This window comes from Lactuca saligna, chromosome 3 (assembly GCF_052625555.1).
Source record: "Lactuca saligna cultivar CGN05327 chromosome 3, ASM5262555v1, whole genome shotgun sequence".
In the NCBI taxonomy this organism is placed as follows: domain Eukaryota; kingdom Viridiplantae; phylum Streptophyta; class Magnoliopsida; order Asterales; family Asteraceae; genus Lactuca; species Lactuca saligna.
The window spans coordinates 205378907-205398327 of record NC_136419.1 but is presented as its reverse complement, the minus strand read 5'-3'; the positions used below and the strand labels follow the sequence as shown (position 1 = coordinate 205398327).

At 39.0% G+C, this 19421-nt stretch overlaps 1 protein-coding gene across 1 annotated transcript; it reads left to right on the top strand.

Annotated features, from left to right (window-relative positions):
- Positions 1-1259: 1259 nt before the first annotated feature.
- Positions 1260-2650, top strand: LOC145036328 (uncharacterized). Its single transcript, XM_078984775.1, has 3 exons — positions 1260-1646; positions 1749-1937; positions 2585-2650. Exons 1-3 carry the CDS (start codon positions 1260-1262, stop codon positions 2648-2650), a joined length of 642 nt encoding a protein of 213 aa, XP_078840901.1.
- Positions 2651-19421: the final 16771 nt, after the last annotated feature.

Genomic DNA, 19421 nt, shown 5'->3' with positions numbered 1-19421 from the left:
TTGAAAAATGGGAAGCAGCAAGAACCCCATCAAAAGTTCGAAGTTTTCTTGGGTTGGAAGGATATTATCGAAGGTTTATACAAGACTTCTCGCGCATGGCTGCACTGCTAACTACCCTGACGAGGAAAAATGTGAAGTTCGAATGGAAGCCAGAGCAAGATAATGCCTTTAACGTCTTAAAGGAACAGCTTAGCAGTGCACCAGTATTATCTTTACCAGAAGCCAATGATGTCTTTGTTGTTTATAGTGATGCATCCAAGTTAGGCTTGGGGTTTGTTTTGATGCAAAACGGTATGGTGATTGCTTATGCCTCACGACAGTTAAAGGTTCACGAGCGTAAATACCCAACGCATGATATGGAGTTGGCTGCAGTAGTGTTCGCTTTAAAGATTTGGAAACACTATTTGTATGGGACAAGGTGTCAGATCTTCACTGATCACAAGAGTTTGAAATACTTGTTCGATCAAAAAGATCTGAACATGAGACAACAACGGTGGATGGAACTATTAAAAGATTATGACTGTGAGATATTGTACCATCAAGGGAAGGCAAATGTTGTAGCTGATGCACTAAGTCGTAAGGAAAGAAGAGAATCACCTAAGACTCGGATGATGAAGATTAGCATAACCACTAGCTTACTAGATGATTTGAGAAAGAATCAAGAGGAGGCCTCGAAGGAAGAGAAATGGAAAAGTGAAAGGTTGGCGGGAGTAATACAATCATTGGAAAAGGATAGTTGTGGCTTGAAGTGTTTCCAAGGAAGGGTTTGGGTACCACGATTGGGTGAAGTGCGTAACTTACTTCTCAAGGAAGCGCACATGTCAAAGTACTCAATCCATCCGGGAACAAACAAGATGTATCAAGACTTAGGAAAATCTTATTGGTGGCCTGGTATGAAAAAGGATATAGCCTATTTTATTGAAAGGTCTTTGATGTGCTTGAAGGTGAAGCCTGAACACCAAAGGCCATACGGTCAACTACAGTCAATGAAGATTCCAGTGTGGAAATGGGATCACATCACAATGGACTTTGTGACTAAGTTACCAAGGACACCAAAAGGTTATGACGCGATTTGGGTAGCTATGGATAGATTAACCAAATAGGCGCACTTCCTGCCGATTAAGGAGACATACCCGCTAGAAAGTCTATCTAAATTATACATTGATGAGATAGTGAAACTGCATGGGGTTCCATTATCTATTATTTCGGATCGGGATAGTCGTTTTACGTCGACATTTTGGGGTAGCTTCCAACGAGAAATGGGTACTCGAGTAAAATTGAGCACGTCATACCACCCGCAAACAGATGGTCAAAGTGAAAGGACAATACAGACCTTGGAAGACATGTTAAGGTCTTGTGTTATTGATTTTGGAGAGTCATGGGAAACTCATTTGCCGTTAATTGAGTTTGCCTACAACAATAGCTATCATGCAAGTATAAAAGTCGCACCATATGAGGCTCTATATGGCAGGAAGTGTAGAACTCCATTATGTTGGAATGAGGTGCGGGAGAAACAGTTGGCTGGAGCTGAACTTGTTCAGCAAACTACAGACAAAATCCAGGTGATTAGGGATAACATTAAGGTTGCTCAGGATCGGCAGAAAGTTATGCGAATAAGCAGAGAAAGCCAATACTGTTTCAGGTTGGTGATAAAGTTATTTTAAAAGTGTCCTCATAGAAGGGCGTTGTTCATTTTGGTAAGCGGGGGAAGTTAATTCCTCGCTACATTGGACCCTTTTATAATTAAGGAACGAGTTGGAGAGGTGGCCTATCGATTGGAGCTACTAAGGGAAATGCAGAGCATTCAAAGAATGTCCCATGTCTCTAATCTAAAGAAGTGTCTAGCGGAGGCCACCATGGAAGTGCCACTTCAAGAAATTAAGGCAGATGAGAAGCTACGATATACAGAAGAACCTGTTGCAATTATAGATCGAAAGGTCAGAAAGTTAAGGAACGTGGAGATACCTCTAGTGAAAGTTCAGTGGAAGTATCATAAAGGTTCAGATGCAACATGGGGAGACTCGGCGAGATATGATAACTAAATACCCTCATTTATTTGATTAGTTCAAAATTCCGAGGACGAAATTTTTCTAAAGGGGGAAGTTTGTAATAACTTGTGTAAAAAAAAGTATATGTAATATATATAATCTGATTATATCAGTTTAAAAGAAAGAGGATTAGTTCATAATTAATGGGTTAATTATATACAAATTATGAGGCTTAATGATCAAAACCGTCACCTTGATTAGGCTAGTTAAATACGAGCAAATGAATGAGTTTCATCGGTTTTAGACTTAGGCTTTATAAATAGTACGAAAAATCGAGTGTAAACCCGACAAGAATTTTAGAAATCGACTGAGAATTGAAGGAGAAGTACGATCTAGAAGTTCTTGAGGATTTTCGGAGTTGTTTTTGGCAATTGAGGTATAATCTCTAATTTAAGCTCGATTAGGTTGTTTGAGTATGTTCACGTCGTGCATTACATGTTTTGGTTCAACAGTAAGCTTCTGATTCGGCCATAAAGTATATGAATTTGAAGAAAACCCAAATTTTTATATTGATATAATAAGTATGTTATTTTCAGAATTTTGGGTTAATTTCTTACATAATAGTATGGATGTTTGCTGGAAAAGGTGGAGATATGAAATAGTTATTATTTTTTTATTTTTATTTTTTTGAATTAATTGGGGTAATTGGTCACAAAATTCGGAGCTTTTAGCATTTAGAAATGGCACGAAATTGTAGATAATTTCGGGTGAAGAAGAAGGTAAAAAGCGGGTCTGGATGGAAGACTGTATAACAATGTTTTTATAAAAATATATTTTTTCTAAATATATGGTTGTGAGACTGGAAAGGTCGACACATTCCTTTTAGCTGGTACACGATTTGTTTTTTTCAAAAGAATGCCTTAGTTTCTTTCCCTGAATTAAATTTTCATTATAAAATTCTCTATTTACGAATTCAAAATTTTAAGTTACATAAATGGTCCCTGAAGTATTGATAACCCAATAGTTTATTTTAAAACGATTACTTTTGGATTGGAAACAAATGTTACAAGATGGTCCCTATATTTTCAATAAATTGACTGATCCCTCTCTTACTATTATTGATTTTATTTAGTTTATGTATTTAAAAGATTTGATAGCTCTGAACTTTAAATATTAAAATTTTAAAGCTGAAAATTTTATAACGAACATCGTAATTAACGTAAGTGAATGACTGTTATTTGGGAATAAGACATCTGACTAGTTGAACCAAAATGAGCACACATAGGATGTTTTTCTAGGAATGTTGCCTTAGAAAAAAAATATTGATGGAATGTAGGGTGCGTGTAGTGTGACAAGCTTTGGTTAAAACCTAACCGCCAACAACGTGAGTTTCGTGTGAATTTTGTGGTTGCTTGCATGAAAAGTTGATTTCAAATTATTTGCAATTATGTATTACTATTGTTATTGCTATGATTATTTGTGTGAATTTTTTGATTTATTTCATATAAAATGGTGTGTGACATATATATAGGGAACAGGTGTATTTACACGGTCTTATTATTAGTCATCGTACAGGGTGTTAGTACGCGGTGGAGAGTTTACGCTCTGTTTATATAGCCGTAAGCATATTCGTTGTGCCCGGCGGAGGGACATGTTCCCTGAAAATGACAGTATTTCCCTAGCGTGTTATCGAGATTGGAAAGAAATGGAAAGAAATATATTTGATAAATTGTTGCATTATTTTTTATTTTATTGATGTCAACATGCATGAAAACTACGAACTCACTAGGCCCTAGGCTAACCCATTAAAATCTTTAAATGCACGCAACCCAGGAAATAACGTAGCAAGTGGCAGCGAAAATGGAAAGGATAAAGTTCATACTTGAGGAAGCCGACAAGTTTTGAGGAAGACGTAGCGCGTCAAGTGTTTACTTAAATATCTATTTTCTTCCGCTATTATTATTATTATTATTATTATTATTATTATTATTATTATTATTATTATTATTATTATTATTATTATTATTATTATTATTACATTACTATTTGAATCTTGAATTTGGGAAGTGTTGGGACTATGTTAAGTTATTTTGGTATTTGAAATTTGGGACGTTACAAGTTGGTATCAGAGCATTGTTTAAGCAGACTAGTCGTTGATTTAACGCCTAAGCTTAAACGGGAGGAGCGGTATGTCGCCTAATCTGGAATACCTCTCGTTTGTAGGTACTATGGATTGTGGAAAGGCAGTTGTCGATGGTGGGGTGTCAGTTGAGGGTACTAGTGGGTTACTTCCTCACGAAAAGTTGAAGGCCGAGTTAGAGCTCTCTGATTCGGAAGACATTCAGGAACCAACGACCCCACTCAACCTATCTGAGCGGGATGAAGAAGACGAGGATGCGGAATCTGAGGTGGAGCCCGAAGAAGATCCTGAGGAGGAGCCCGAAGAAGACCCTGATGAGGAACCCGAAGAAGACCCCAAGGAGGAACCCGAGGGAAATCAAGTGGAGTACCATGTGGAACAAAGATACGAAACGTTCCGTATGCCCTATGTGGAGTACACGCCAACTAGTCCTGGTACCTATTCGGAGTGACTTTATAAAGATGAAATGCCACAGGCACAACTCGAGATTCACAGTTTGAAAAGAAAGATTGAAGATATAGATGAAAATAGGTCAAGGCTCGTACAGGAGAACCAAATAAGGGTTGATGCTACTGAGAAAAGTAAACGCAAGATACGAAGGTTGGAACAGGAGGTGTTGGAGCTAAGGAAACCCACTATCACTAAGTTGTGGGAAGGGTTTGTGGCTCGGGCAAAACTAGCCAAGGCCGCGACTTACGGATTCCTAGATAAGGTGGTTGGAAGATAACCACCTCAGGCCGAGTTACTGGTCATTCAAAGTGGTCCCGGAGATCGAAAAGCTAAAAAGATAAGGAAGTACTTGAAGGAGGGAAAGAGAATATTGAAATATGATGACATCGTTTTTAAAAATTAGAAAGTAGGAGTGCAATGAGTTGTTTTTTTATTATTTCTCTTGGTTGTTGGCTTGAGTGACTTGATGTGAACAAGACATATGTCTATTTTTGAAGTTTTAATGATTTGGAATAAAATCTATGTTGGTTATACTTATTGTGTTATAAACATAAATATGTAGTTGATATGACTTCACGAAGATCTGAGAGGTTCACTAGGGTGACTTCGGAGGAAGAACGCATCCCAATTGGAGCTTATGTTAGAGCACCAGGAGATGTTCCAGAAACCCCACTAAACCCAAATGCTAGTCGAGGACGGGGCCAAGGAAGAGGTAGGGGTAGAGGAAGAGGCCGAGGAGTTGTTACAGCACCGATACCTGTACCATCAGCCCATGGTAGCTCCGGATCCCACCGCGGTCGAGGTCGAGGTCGTGGAAGGGGTCGTGCGGTAAACACGATCAATGGAGAAGAGTTAGCAGATGAGATTGCTCGAGCAATTCGAGACACCTTACCAGATGTAGTTTCTCAGGAATGAGAAGCAATAATGGGTGAGTATGAAGGTAACTTGGGTGGAGGTGAAGAGGACTACGAGTACAGTACACCAAATATGAGTCGTGAACCAAGTATTGCACAACCCACAAGGCATCATGGCAACCACGATCTACGGGGTTGTTGTTACAAGACGTTCATGAACTGCAAGCCACCTATTTTTAACAGAGAAATTGATCCCATTTTGTCATCAATATGGATCATGGAGATTGAGAGAACGTTCGATACTAGCAAGTGTGCGGATGAGGACAAGGTGATTTATGCTGCGACAATGCTAAAAGGGGAGGCAATATATTGGTGGGGCATGGTGAAGGAGCTTAGGGGCGTGAGGCGGCTAAGAATATGTCATGGGATTAGTTCTTAAGAATTTTTAAAGAAAAGTTTTTCCCTCGTACAGAGGTTAAACAGTTGGAGGAAGAATTCTTGAGGTTGGAACATGGGAATATGACTGTGCGAGAGTACACCACTAAGTTCACGGAGAAAGCTAGATTTGCCAAATTTTATGTTTCTACAGAAGAAAGAAGGGTGGAACACTATATATGGCGATTGAGAACAGCTATCCGTGAATTTGTGCAAATTCAAAAACCGGGTACTTTCCAGTCTACTGCTGATGCTGCCGAAGGTCGCGAACGTGAGAAGAATCGTCAAGGTGAAGATAGGGCTTTGGGGAAAAGAAAATGGGATGGTACGAATAATGATGCGAAGAACGGCAAGACTTCAGGGCAAGAACGTTAGGTTGATCAAAGCTCTGGAGTAAAGCAATGTCCGAAATGCAACAGTTATCATAGGGGGAGTGTAACACGAATCAGAAAGTTTGCTACAAGTGTGGGAAGCCAGGGCACATAGCCACAGAATGTAAGACAGGAAGGGTATGTTACGGGTGTGGTTCCCCTAACCACATTAAGTCGGAATGTCCCCAGAGTAAAGGTAACAACAATCAAGGCAGGATAACAGACAATCGGTTGACGGATAAAAAGGCTGACACTGGTAGACCAAAACCTAGAGCTTTTCGTATGACGGCTCAGGAGGCTCAGGAAACCCCGGATGTGGTGACAGGTACTTTCCTATTAAACTTAATTCGTGCTAGGGTATTATTTGACTCTAGTGCAAATAGATCTTTTGTGTCTACTACTTTTTGCAAAAACGTGGGTAGAAGTGCAAAGACTCTAGAACATGCCTTAGAAATTGAATCTGCTGACGATCATTGGGTAATAGTAAGAGAGGAATATGATGATTGCTCTATCGAAATAGATGGTAGTGTGCTACCGTTAAAACTATTACCTATAGCCCTAGGTGATTTTGATATTGTTATAGGGATGGATTGGTTGTCGAAAAACCAAGCGATTATAGATTGTGAAAATAGGATTGTTCAAGTTTGGGTGCCAGAAAAAGGAATGGTAAAGATTTACGGTGATCGGAGAATTAAGGACTCTATTTTCATATCAGTGACTAAGGCAACTCGTTATCTAAAGAAAGGGTGTCAAAGTTATTGGGCATATGTTCTCGATGCCAAGCAGGACAAGCCTGAAATAACACATATACCAGTTGTACTCGAGTTCCAAGATGTGTTCCCTGATGACCTAAGTAGCTTGCCACCGGATAGGCAAGTGGAGTTTCAAATCGATCTTACCCTAGGAGTAGCACCGATAGCTCGTGCGCCCTATCGGTTAGCACCAACCAAAATGAAGGAGTTGATGGCTCAGTTGCAAGATTTGCTCGACAAGGGTTTTATTCGCCCCAGTACCTCACCGTGGGGTGCACCAGTACTATTCGTCAAGAAGAAGGATGGTACAATGCGAATGTGCGTTGACTACAGGGAGTTAAACAAGGTGACTATAAAGAACCGGTATCCATTACCGAGAATTGATGACCTATTCGATCAACTCCAGGGGGCAAGTTACTTCTCAAAGATCGATTTGCGGTCGGGGTATCACCAGCTGAAAGTCAGAGAAGAAGATGTGTCGAAGACATCCTTTCGAACTAGGTATGGTCATTATGAGTTTTTAGTAATGCCCTTTGGTTTGACCAATGCACCAGTTGCATTCATGGATCTGATGAACCAGGTGTGTAAGCCATACCTAGACAAGTTTGTAATTGTATTTATCGATGATATATTGATATACTCTAAAAGTAAGGTAGACCATGAGCAACATCTGCGGCTAACACTTAGTTTATTGAGGAAAGAAAAATTATTTGCCAAATTTTCGAAGTGCGAGTTTTGGCTTCGGGAAATCCAATTTTTGGGACATGTTGTAAACGAAAGTGGTATCATGGTGGACCCAGCAAAGATTGAGGCGATTGAAAAATGGGAAGCAGCAAGAACCCCATCAAAAGTTCGAAGTTTTCTTGGGTTGGAAGGATATTATCGAAGGTTTATACAAGACTTCTCGCGCATGGCTGCACTGCTAACTACCCTGACGAGGAAAAATGTGAAGTTCGAATCGAAGCCTGAGCAAGATAATGCCTTTGACGTCTTAAAGGAAAAGCTTAGCAGTGCACCAGTATTATCTTTACCAGAAGGAAATGATGGCTTTGATGTTTATAGTGATGCATCCAAGTTAGGCTTGGGGTGTGTTTTGATGCAAAATGGTAAGGTGATTGCTTATGCCTCACGACAGTTAAAGGTTCACGAGGGTAAATACCCAACGCATGATATGGAGTTGGCTGTAGTAGTGTTCGCTTTAAAGATTTGGAGACACTATTTGTATAGGACAAGGTGTCAGATCTTCACTGATCACAAGAGTTTGAAATACTTGTTCGATCAAAAAGATCTGAACATGAGACAACAACGGTGGATGGAACTATTAAAAGATTATGACTGTGAGATATTGTACCAACCGGTGGCTGGTATGAAAAAGGATATAGCCTATTTTGTTTAAATGTCTTTGACGTGCTTGAAGGTGAAGGCTGAACACCAAAGGACATACGGTCAGTTACAGTTAATGGAGATTTCAGTGTGGAAATGGGATCACATCACAATGGACTTTGTGACTAAGTTACCAAGGACACCAAAAGGTTATGATGCGATTTGGGTAGTTGTGGATAGATTAACCAAATCGGCGCACTTCCTTCCGATTAAGGAGGCGTACGCGTTAGAAAGGCTATCTAAATTATATGTTGACGAGATAGTGAAACTGCATGGGGTTCCATTATCTATTATTTCGGATCGGGATAGTCATTTTACGTCGACATTTTGGGGTAGCTTCCAACGACAAATGGGTACTCGAGTAAAATAGAGCACGGCATACCACCCGCAAACAGATGGGCAAACTGAACGATATTTTGGAAGACATGTTAAGGTCTTGTGTTATTGATTTTGGAGGGTCATGGGAAACTCATTTGCTGTTAATTGAGTTTGCCTACAACAATAGCTATCATGCAAGTATAAAAGTCGCACCATATGAGGCTCTATATGGTAGGAAGTGTAGAACTCCATTATGTTGGAATGAGGTGCTGGAGAAACAGTTGGTTGGAGCTGAACTTGTTCAGCAAACTACCGACAAAATCCAGGTGATTAGGGATAACATTAAGGTTGCCCAGGATCAGCAGAAAAGTTATGTGGATAAGCGGAGAAAGCCAATACTGTTTCAGGTTGGTGATAAAGTTATGTTAAAAGTGTCCCCATGGAAGGGCGTTGTTCGTTTTGGTAAGCGGGGGAAGTTAAGTCCTCGCTACATTGGACCCTTTATAATTAAGGAACGAGCTGGAGAGGTCGCCTATCGATTGGAGCTACCAAGGGAAATGCAGGGAATTCATAGCACGTTCCATGTCTCTAATCTAAAGAAGTGTCTAGCGGACGCCGCCATGGAAGTGACACTTTAAGAAATTAAGGTTGATGAGAAGCTACAATATACAGAAGAACATGTTGCAATTATAAATCGAAAGGTTAGAAAGTTAAGGAACGTGGAGATACCTCCACTGTAAGTTCAGTGGAAGTATCATAAAGGTTCAGATGCAACATGGGAGACTCAGCGAGATATGATAACTAAATACCCTCATTTATTTGATTAGTTCAAAATTCCGAGGACGAAATTTTTCTAAGGGGGGAAGTTTGTAATAACTTGTGTAAAAAAAGTATATGTAATATATATCATCTGATTATATCAGTTTAAAAGAAAGAGGATTAGTTCGCAATTAATGGGTTGATTATATACAAATTATGAGGCTTAATGATCAAAACCGTCACCTTGATTAGGCTAGTTAAATACGAGCAAATGAATGAGTTTCATCGGTTTTAGACTTAGGCATTATAAATAGTACGAAAAATCGAGTGTGGACCCCACAAGAATTTTAGAAATCGACTAAGAATTGAAGGAGAAGTACGAGCTAGAAGTTCTTGAGGATTTTCGGAGTTGTTTTTGGCAATTGAGGTATAATCTCTAATTTAAGCTCGATTAGGTTGTTTGAGTATGTTTATGTCGTGCATTACATTTTTGGTTCAATAGTAAGCTTCTGATTCGGCCATAAAGTATATGAATTTGAGGAAAACCCAAATTTTTATATTGATATAATAAGTATGTTATTTTCAGAATTTTTGGTTAATTTCTTACATAATAGTATGGATGTATGTTGGAAAAGGTGGAGATATGAAATAGTTATTATTATTATTAATTTTTTTGAATTAATTGGGGTTAATGGTCACAAAATTCGGAGCTTTTAGCACTTAGAAATGGCACAAAATTGGAGATAATTTCGCGTAAAGAATAAGGTAAAAAGCAGATCTGGATGGAAGACTGTATAACAATGTTTTTATAAAAAATATATTTTTTCTAAATATATGGTTGTGAGACTGGAAAGGCTAACACATTCCTTTTAGCTAGTACACGATTTGTTTTTTTCAAAAGAATGCCTTAGTTTCTTTCCGTGAATTAAATTTCCATTATAAAATTCTCTGTTTACGAGTTCAAAAAAGTTACATAAATGGTCCCTGAAGTATTGATAACCCAATAGTTTATTTTAAAACGATTACTTTTGGATTGGAAATAAAGTTTACTAGATGGTCCCTATATTTTTAATAAATTGACTGATCCCTCTCTTACTATTATTGATTTTATTTAGTTTATGTATTTAAAAGATTTGATTGCTCTGAACTTTAAATATTAAAATTTTAAAGCTAAAAATTTTATAACGAACATCGTAATTAACGTTAGTGAATGAATGTTATTTGGCCGAATAAGATATCTGACTAGTTGAACCAAAATGAGCACACATAGGATGTTTTTCTAGGAATGTTGCCTTAGAAAAAAAAAATTTATTGGTGGCATGTAGGGTGCGTGTAGCGTGACAAGCTTTGGTTAAGACCTAACCGCCAACAAGTTGAGTTTCGTGTGAATTTTGTGGTTGCTTGCATGAAAAGTTGATTTCAAATTATTTGCAATTACGTGTTACTATTGTTATTGCTATGATTATTTGTGTGAATTTTATGATTTATTTCATATAAAATGGTATTGTTATTGCTATGATTATTTGTGTGAATTTTATGATTTATTTCATATAAAATGGTGAAAATGGTAGGTGACATATATATAGGGAATAGGTGTATTTACACAGTCTTATTATTAGTCGTCGTACAGGGTGTTAGTACGCGGCGGAGAGTTTACGCTCTGTTTATATAGCCGTAAGCATATTCGTTGTGCCCGGTGGAGGGACATGTTCCTAGAAAATGACAGTAGTTCCCTAGTGTGTTACTGAGATTGGAAATAAATGGAAAGAAATATATTTGATAAATTGTTGCATTATTTTTTATTTTATTGATGTCAATATGCATGAAAACCACGAACTCACTTGGTCCTAGGCTTACCCATTAAAATCTTTAAATGATCGCAACCCAGGAAATAACTTAGCAAGTGGCAGCGGAAATGGAAATGATAAAGTTCATACTTGAGGAAGGCAACAAGTTTTGAGGAAGACGTAGCGCGCCAAGTGTTTACTTAAATATCTATTTGCTTCCGCTATTATTATTATTATTATTATTATTATTATTATTATTATTATTAATGATTACATTAGTATTTGAATCTTGAATTTTGGAAGTTTTGGGACTATGTTAAGTTATTTTGGTATTTGAAATTTGGGACGTTACAATTATTATATTGCGTCATGGGCTCGGTCCTTAGCCCAGTTTTGATTGTCGGTATTGGGCCTGTCCAACCGTGCATGTTTTGTACTAGGGTTTAGTATATAAGCTACATGCATGCAGTCTTAGATGTTATCGCTTTCATTTTTTATTTTCTCTGAGTTTTGTAAACCCTAGATCGCCTCTACAGTGGAAGTTCTTCATCGAGCTCTACTTAGGCGTGACTTTATTTTGAATCATAAGCATACATTTTATTCCATCTTGTGTTCACTTTCATACTGTTTTTGAGTTGTTTGATTTCCATAATCAAACTTATGAGAGATCTAATCGATCTAGAGTTTCATTCTCATCAATTGGTATCAGAGCAGCAGACTGCGTAATTCATACACATCTCTTATGTCGAAGAAGTTATTAGGGTTTTTAATTCCCAATTGATTGATATTAATTGAGCCGTCATTCCATATTGGCGTATCTCATTAATTTTTGATCTAATCCTAACGATATATTACAAGTCAGATATTTTACAGGTAATCTGTAACAACCCGAAATTGTTCGTCGCCAAAACCCGTTCTACCCGAAAGGTCGTCGTTATCAAATTTGTTCCGTTTTATCTTTGGGATAATTATTTGAACTTATATGTTTATTTTAATTCAATGAGTGTCTAAATCACTCAGGAACTCACGTAATTAGCCCGAATATAATTATTTCATAAGTTTTAAAAATGTCCCCGCCGGGTGACAGTAACTTAATCGGGTGCGACCAAAAGCCGCGTTTAACGTCGGTATCGGGTAGAATTCCACCGTGTCCAAGTTTTAGGAACTATATAAACGTGTTTAACCTATCATTTGAAGCTTTTTCCTTCTCTCTCTACTCTCTCTCTCTCTAACCTCTCTCCTAAATCCAAAGATTAAAGGTCCAAAACTCAATTTTAAGGCCTCAAATCCTTAAGGTACCTTCCTAGCCTTAATCTATAGCATATTTGGCTTCCAAATTCGACATTTAATCATGAAATAGGACAACATATGTGAGTTTACGGCCCAGGATGCTGCCTAGGCCGTAAACACCATTTTGAAGGGTTTTAAGCCCTTAAACTCCTTCCTAAACTCATTTGGACTTTAGATATGGCTAAGGGACTTCAAGATATGGACTTAGAACATTAAAAACTTTGATTTTGAGGACTTTGAAGGAGTTTACGGCCAAGGCATAAGCTTGGGCCGTAAACTCATGTAAATGGGGTTTTTCATGCCCTTAAACCCTTCCAAACCACTAGTATGGCTTAGATATGAATTATAGAACATTGGTTTTAGCATTTGGACACTTGAAACATGATTTTCGGGGGACTTATGTGAGTTTACGGCCAAGGCATGTGCTTGGGCCGTAAACTCCATGATTCATGGTGTTAGAATGCAAACTAAACACCCCCTAAAGCCTTTAGATGAATTTTAGAAGCCCTTCTATGCAAGTTTTAGACCTTGAAACACCTTGTAGCACCCTATAGAAGAGTTTACGGCCATGAGAGGGGTCTCATGGGCCGTAAACTCCATAAAACCCTCAAATATCCCATACAAACTCATGTTAGGCCTTGGAATAATCCTATTAATCACATGTGATTTGTTTTGGAACCATTTAACACCATTTTCATGAGAAAATAGGAGTTTACGGCCAGGAAGCCATGCTAGGCCGTAAACTCCCATAAGTGGGTCTATTTGATGTTTTAAAATCATTTCAAGTCCTTAAACCAAGTCTAGAAATCATCCCCTAAGTGTTTGAAATCACTTTTGCCCATATTTGACCCCACCATGAGTTTACGGCCGTAAACTCAAGGGGAATGGGTCTTGTGGCCGTAAACTCCCTAAAGGGGGTGTTCCTTTGAAGTCCCAACTCATTTCCTAAGTCCCTCGCATCATTCATGTCCCTAAACGCCACCCAGGTCCCTCCAAACACTTGTATCGGAGTGTTTTTGCGACTTGAAGCAATTTTCCCTATCCGACAATCAATCTAAGTCCTAATTAGATACAAATGTGTATCTTTACAGCATAATTAGGAACCTCGTGTGTTTACAAGTTCTGGATCAACTCTTAGCATCCAAACCGTCTCATATCTCGTCTGGTGAGTTCATACCCCTACGGCTTTTTCACTGTTTTCAATGTTTTCAGGGGGGGGGGGGGGGGAATACAAGCAAACTATAACTTTTTTCAAATCATATCATTGATATGTTTCAAATTATATCTGACAAACTTATAAACTCTTTTACTCCTTATGTATTTTGCTGAGCATAAGGAATGATTTATCAATTACAACTAAAATGGATTTTAGTTAAGGAAATAACAAAACTAATCAAATTATTATGGGAATAATTTGGGGTCTTTACTGTTCTTTCTATCATATGTCGATATCTATATCAAGTTATTAGATAAACTATGTCTGATTTAGTTTATCTACGTATCATTTGAATGTATTGTCAGATAATTTCATTGTATGTATCTATATTTACTGCACTATGTTTCATAATCTTCTGTATGTCGATATCTTATGAGAACCTTGTGAATAGTTTAGTACTGGTTTGTGAGATAGTCACTACCCTTTATGGATGATCAGTAAATCCTCCCCGGAAGTGTAACCAGAGTCTCCTGGAGGGAGAGCGCGGAATTTGTGAATAGATCTATTCGGGACTGTCAATCCCACACCTTAACTGCTAGCTACAGTTTGGCGGGCACGCCTGCGGTGACAAATTTCTGGATATCGTTTCGACGTCTGACAAACGTCAAGGAGGTCACGTTGTCGTATTAGTATGGTTACCCGACTCACAACATGTATTAATATTAGCTTATTCACAGTTTGGGTTTAGAAACTATGTCTCGTTCGGGATAGTGATCCCATGGTTTTTCCAAATCTGTATCTTATTCGGGATAGTGATCCCATGGTTTCAATCTATATTTCCATATATACATCAACTTGTCTCGTGTTTAGTCCGGGATGATAGTCCCATGATCTTAAATCTGTACTTTCACATGTGTCAAACTATCTTATATCTCTTTCGGGATAGTGATCCCAAGATTTTCATTATATAGTTTTGTGTGTTAAACTATACTTTGTGATATACAACTGATCTTACAATTAGGAAAATATGGGATTTTCCTGGGGTAAACACAACACGTAATCGAATTGGTAATGAATGATAACTAAACCAACTTCACATAAGAAAATATGGGATTTTCTTGGATAACAAGTCTTTTCGGAAACTAAAGGAAATCGATACATTTTCATAAAACAAAACCGCTTATGAAGTCACCAGCTTTATGCTGATTTTCAAACCGCTTGTATTCTCCGGTCCAAGTTAGACAGGTACCCGGTGATCTCTTTTGATGAAGATGGAGTGCGTGGAAGACTCGTCTCAATTTTTGTTAATATGATGCATATGTATATCTTGTATAACTTTACTTTTGAAACAAATGTAAACTTTCATATATGTAATGTAATGGTTGTTTACTGTGATTACTATGTACATTGGATTTGATACACAACGTGGTAGTCCACCCCGGAAATGTTTCCGCCTTTGATTTTCGGGGTGTGACAGATTGGTATCAGAGCCCTTGTTTATAGTGAACAGAGTATACCAAACCTTACATGGTATAAAACTATAAACACTAAAGGGCCTCAATGCTCTGAATTAAAAGTATCTTCAAAACTATAAGTATTTTCGAAAGTATACAAGTATACCGAATCGCCGAAATCCGTAACTTCAAGTAGAACAAAACATAAGTAATTGGGTGTTGTACACTACGGTTAAACCTGGGCAGTTATGTAGTCGTGTCTAGGATCAATATAGCCTGGCTAACTATATTCATTCGAGACATGGCCAACATGTGCTTGGGAGTGACTGTGGTACGCAGCATGCCTAAAACTTACCTAATATCCCAAACAACAAATCGTCGCTGCAGCGAACCATGAAATACTATGGGAGTATTTCTCGAGCCAATCCTTCGTAGAAAATCCTCGTACACGCGATGTTACTTGATCATTCCGCTAGCGATAAAATGTTCTGTCTTGATAACTCTTTCCTGCTTTATCGCTTAGTATGATGTTATATCTGTCTTGATGAGATATCCCCTGTTCCATATCTCTTGATTTAATTCAGAGGACTTATAATCCTCTCTTTCCTCATCTTTTTAGATCAAGATGCCTCCGAGAAAGAGACCCAACTCGAAGAACAACGATAATCCTCCTCCGCCACCACCTTCTCCTCAATTTGATCTCGCATCACTTCAGACAGTTCTAACTGCTGCAATGGTGGCAGCTATGTCACAAATGAATCCCGGTGGCTTCGGAGGTGGTCCCCAGCCCCAAAATCCAGAAGACAGCCAGGAACACCGAAGAGGGGGTTCCTACAAAAACTTCATGAACGCGAAGCCCACAACCTTTGATGGCATTGGAGGTGTCATTTCCCTGACTCGATGGTTCGAGAAAATCGAGTCAATCTTCGAAATATGTGCCTGTTCGGAGTCTGACAAAGTCAAGTTTGCCGCTTGCACCTTCCTTGATAAAGCCCCGACTTGGTGGAACGGCCGAGTCAAATCCTTAACTCTACCTGTAGCAAATGCCATGGGTTGGGAAGCTATGAAAGAGCTTCTGCTTGCAGAGTATTGCCCTAGGGGCGAAATTCAGAAACTAGAACATGAACTCTGGAACCTTAAGATGAAGGGTTCCAACATAGCAGCTTATACTTCAAGATTCGATGACCTAGCATTACTCTGTCCGGGAATGGTTACCCCGGAGAGTAAAAAGATAGAAAGATTCATCTGGGGATTGACCCAGCCAACCAAAGGGAATGTCTTGGCTGCTAAGCCAGACACCTACGACAGCGCTAAATGCCTCGCGAAAATCTTGATCGATCATGAAGACAACTCTGATGAGGAAGCTACCACTCCTGACTCGGACACAAGTGGTGGTGAAAGTAAAAAAGAAATCTCGGAACAAGCGAAAGGCCCCGAGTACGAAAGGGTCTTCTAAGAAACAACAAACGGTAGCAGTCCATGCTGCTACTGCCCCTGTTGCTGTCTCAGCTGTCGGTTCTATAGCCCAAACTCCTACCAGTGGATACACTGGTACTCTTCCGTGGTGTGGTAAGTGCAACTACCATCACCGCATTCCTGGTCCATGTCGTGAAAGGATCTGCGACAACTGTGGCAAGAAGGACCATCTGTCTCGAACCTGCAGAAAACCAGCCAAATCAACGAACCAATCATCGGGAGCAGGAATCAGTCCAGCCTGCTACAATTGTGGTGAAGCAAGGCACTTCAAAAGGAATTGCCCCAAAGCAACTACCACCACTGATCCCTCTGTCACCGCAGGTAATCATCTCTTTGATAACTCTTATACCTGCAACTCTTTTCGATTCCCGTGTTTGGAGGGAAACCTGTTATCTATCTATTTGAATGTTCACTAAACTCAATCCTTCGTATGTGATCAAAATGTGCATCATCGAGACGACTAACCAATGAGATTGAGAACACTAACTTCGTACCTATAAATTGAATCCTCGGTCCAGATGACTATTCTGTTCCATTTGGTTAAATGAGAAACCTTTCACGAAAATACTTTGATGCTACGTTTAACATGGAATGACTGAGTCTCATTCGTGTTGTTATCTTGGTTTCGAGAGGGTCGCCTGTCTATATCTTTTTCCTCGACCTAACTCTCATGATCTTCGGCATCAAACCTTCATATTGTTTCATGCTTTAAAACTCAAGAATTTTCCTGATATGAATTACCACATTCCTGGTTTCTGTGATCATTGAGGAACGGGAAGTTAGTAGCCCTTTCTACTAAATGTTTGCCCCGAAGAATTTCCGGAAATTTCATTCGAACGTCTAAAGTTTAGTTCCACATCATACTTTTCGAGATCTTCGTAGAGATTGATTCTACAATCTTCAAGGTTCAGATGCTCGTAGAGCTTGTTAACATCTATCCAGAACATCATGTCTCGAATCCTTAGAAACTTCTACCCAACGAAACCCTATTGATTCCTTGAGGAAACTGAAGTCATCAAGGGTTGAAACTTCCATGAGAAAACCAATTGATAACATAGATTGAGAGAGAGTCAAGGTACGAAACAAGAACACGTTCCGATAGTGAGAATTCACTAGAACGCCCAGTAGAGACCCGATTCCACTTGAGAAAGTGAAGATCCGAAGTAGCAAATCCATTCGAGTCTCATTTCAAACTCATGATCTATATCTTATTCTTTGAATTTCGGGACGAAATTCCCTCTAACGGGGGGATAATGTAACAACCCGAAATTGTTCGTCGCCAAAACCCGTTCTACCCGAAAGGTCGCCGTTATCAAATTCGTTCCGTTTTCTCTTTGGGATAATTATTTGAACTTATATGTTTATTATAATTCAATGAGTGTCTAAATCACTCAGGAACTCACGTAATTAGCCCGAATATAATTATTTCATAAGTTTTAAAAATGTCCCTGCCGGGTGACGGTAACTTAATCGGGTGCGACCAAAAGCCGCGTTTAACGTCGGTATCGGGTAGAATTCCACCGTTTCCAAGTTTTAGGAACTATATAAACGTGTTTAACCTATCATTTGAAGCTTTTTCCTTCTCTCTCTACTCTCTCTCTAACCTCTCTCCTAAATCCAAAGATTAAAGGTCCAAAACTCAATTTTAAGGCCTCAAATCCTTAAGGTACCTTCCTCGCCTTAATCTATAGCATATTTGGCTTCTAAATTCGACATTTAATCATGAAATAGGACAACATATGTGAGTTTACGGTCCAGGAGGCTGCCTAGGCCGTAAACACCATTTTGAAGGGTTTTAAGCCCTTAAACTCCTTCCTAAACTCATTTGGACTTTAGATATGGCTAAGGGACTTCAAGATATGGACTTAGAACATTAAAAACTTTGATTTTGAGGACTTTGAAGGAGTTTACGGCCAAGGCATAAGCTTGGGCCGTAAACTCATGTAAATGGGGTTTTTCATGCCCTTAAACCCTTCCAAATCACTAGTATGGCTTAGATATGAATTATAGAACATTGGTTTTAGCATTTGGACACTTGAAACATGATTTTTGGGGGACTTATGTGAGTTTACAGCCAAGGCATGTGCTTGGGCCGTAAACTCCATGATTCATGGTGTTAGAATGCAAACTAAACACCCCTAAAGCCTTTAGATGAATTTTAGAAGCCCTTCTATGCAAGTTTTAGACCTTGAAACACCTTGTAGCACCCTATAGAAGAGTTTACGGCCATGAGAGGGGTCTCATGGGCCGTAAAATGCATAAAACCCTCAAATATCCCATACAAACTCATGTTAGGCCTTGGAAAAATCCTATTAATCACATGTGATTTGTTTTGGAACCATTTAACACCATTTTCATGAGAAAATAGGAGTTTACGGCCAGGAAGCCATGCTAGGCCGTAAACTCCCATAAGTGGGTCTATTTGATGTTTTAAAATCATTTCAAGTCCTTAAACCAAGTCTAGAAATTATCCCCTAAGTGTTTGAAGTCACTTTTGCCCATATTTGACCCCACCATGAATTTACGGCTGTAAACTCATGGGGAATGGGTCTTGTGGCCGTAAACTCCCTAAAGGGGGTGTTCCTTTGAAGTCCCAACTCATTTCCTAAGTCCCTCGCATCATTCATGTCCCTAAACGCCACCCGGGTCCCTCCAAACACTTGTATCGGAGTGTTTTCGCGACTTGAAGCAATTGTCCCTATCCAACAATCAATCTAAGTCCTAATTAGATACAAATGTGTATCTTTACATCATAATTAGGAACCTCGTGTGTTTACAAGTTCCGGATCAACTCTTAGCATCCAAACC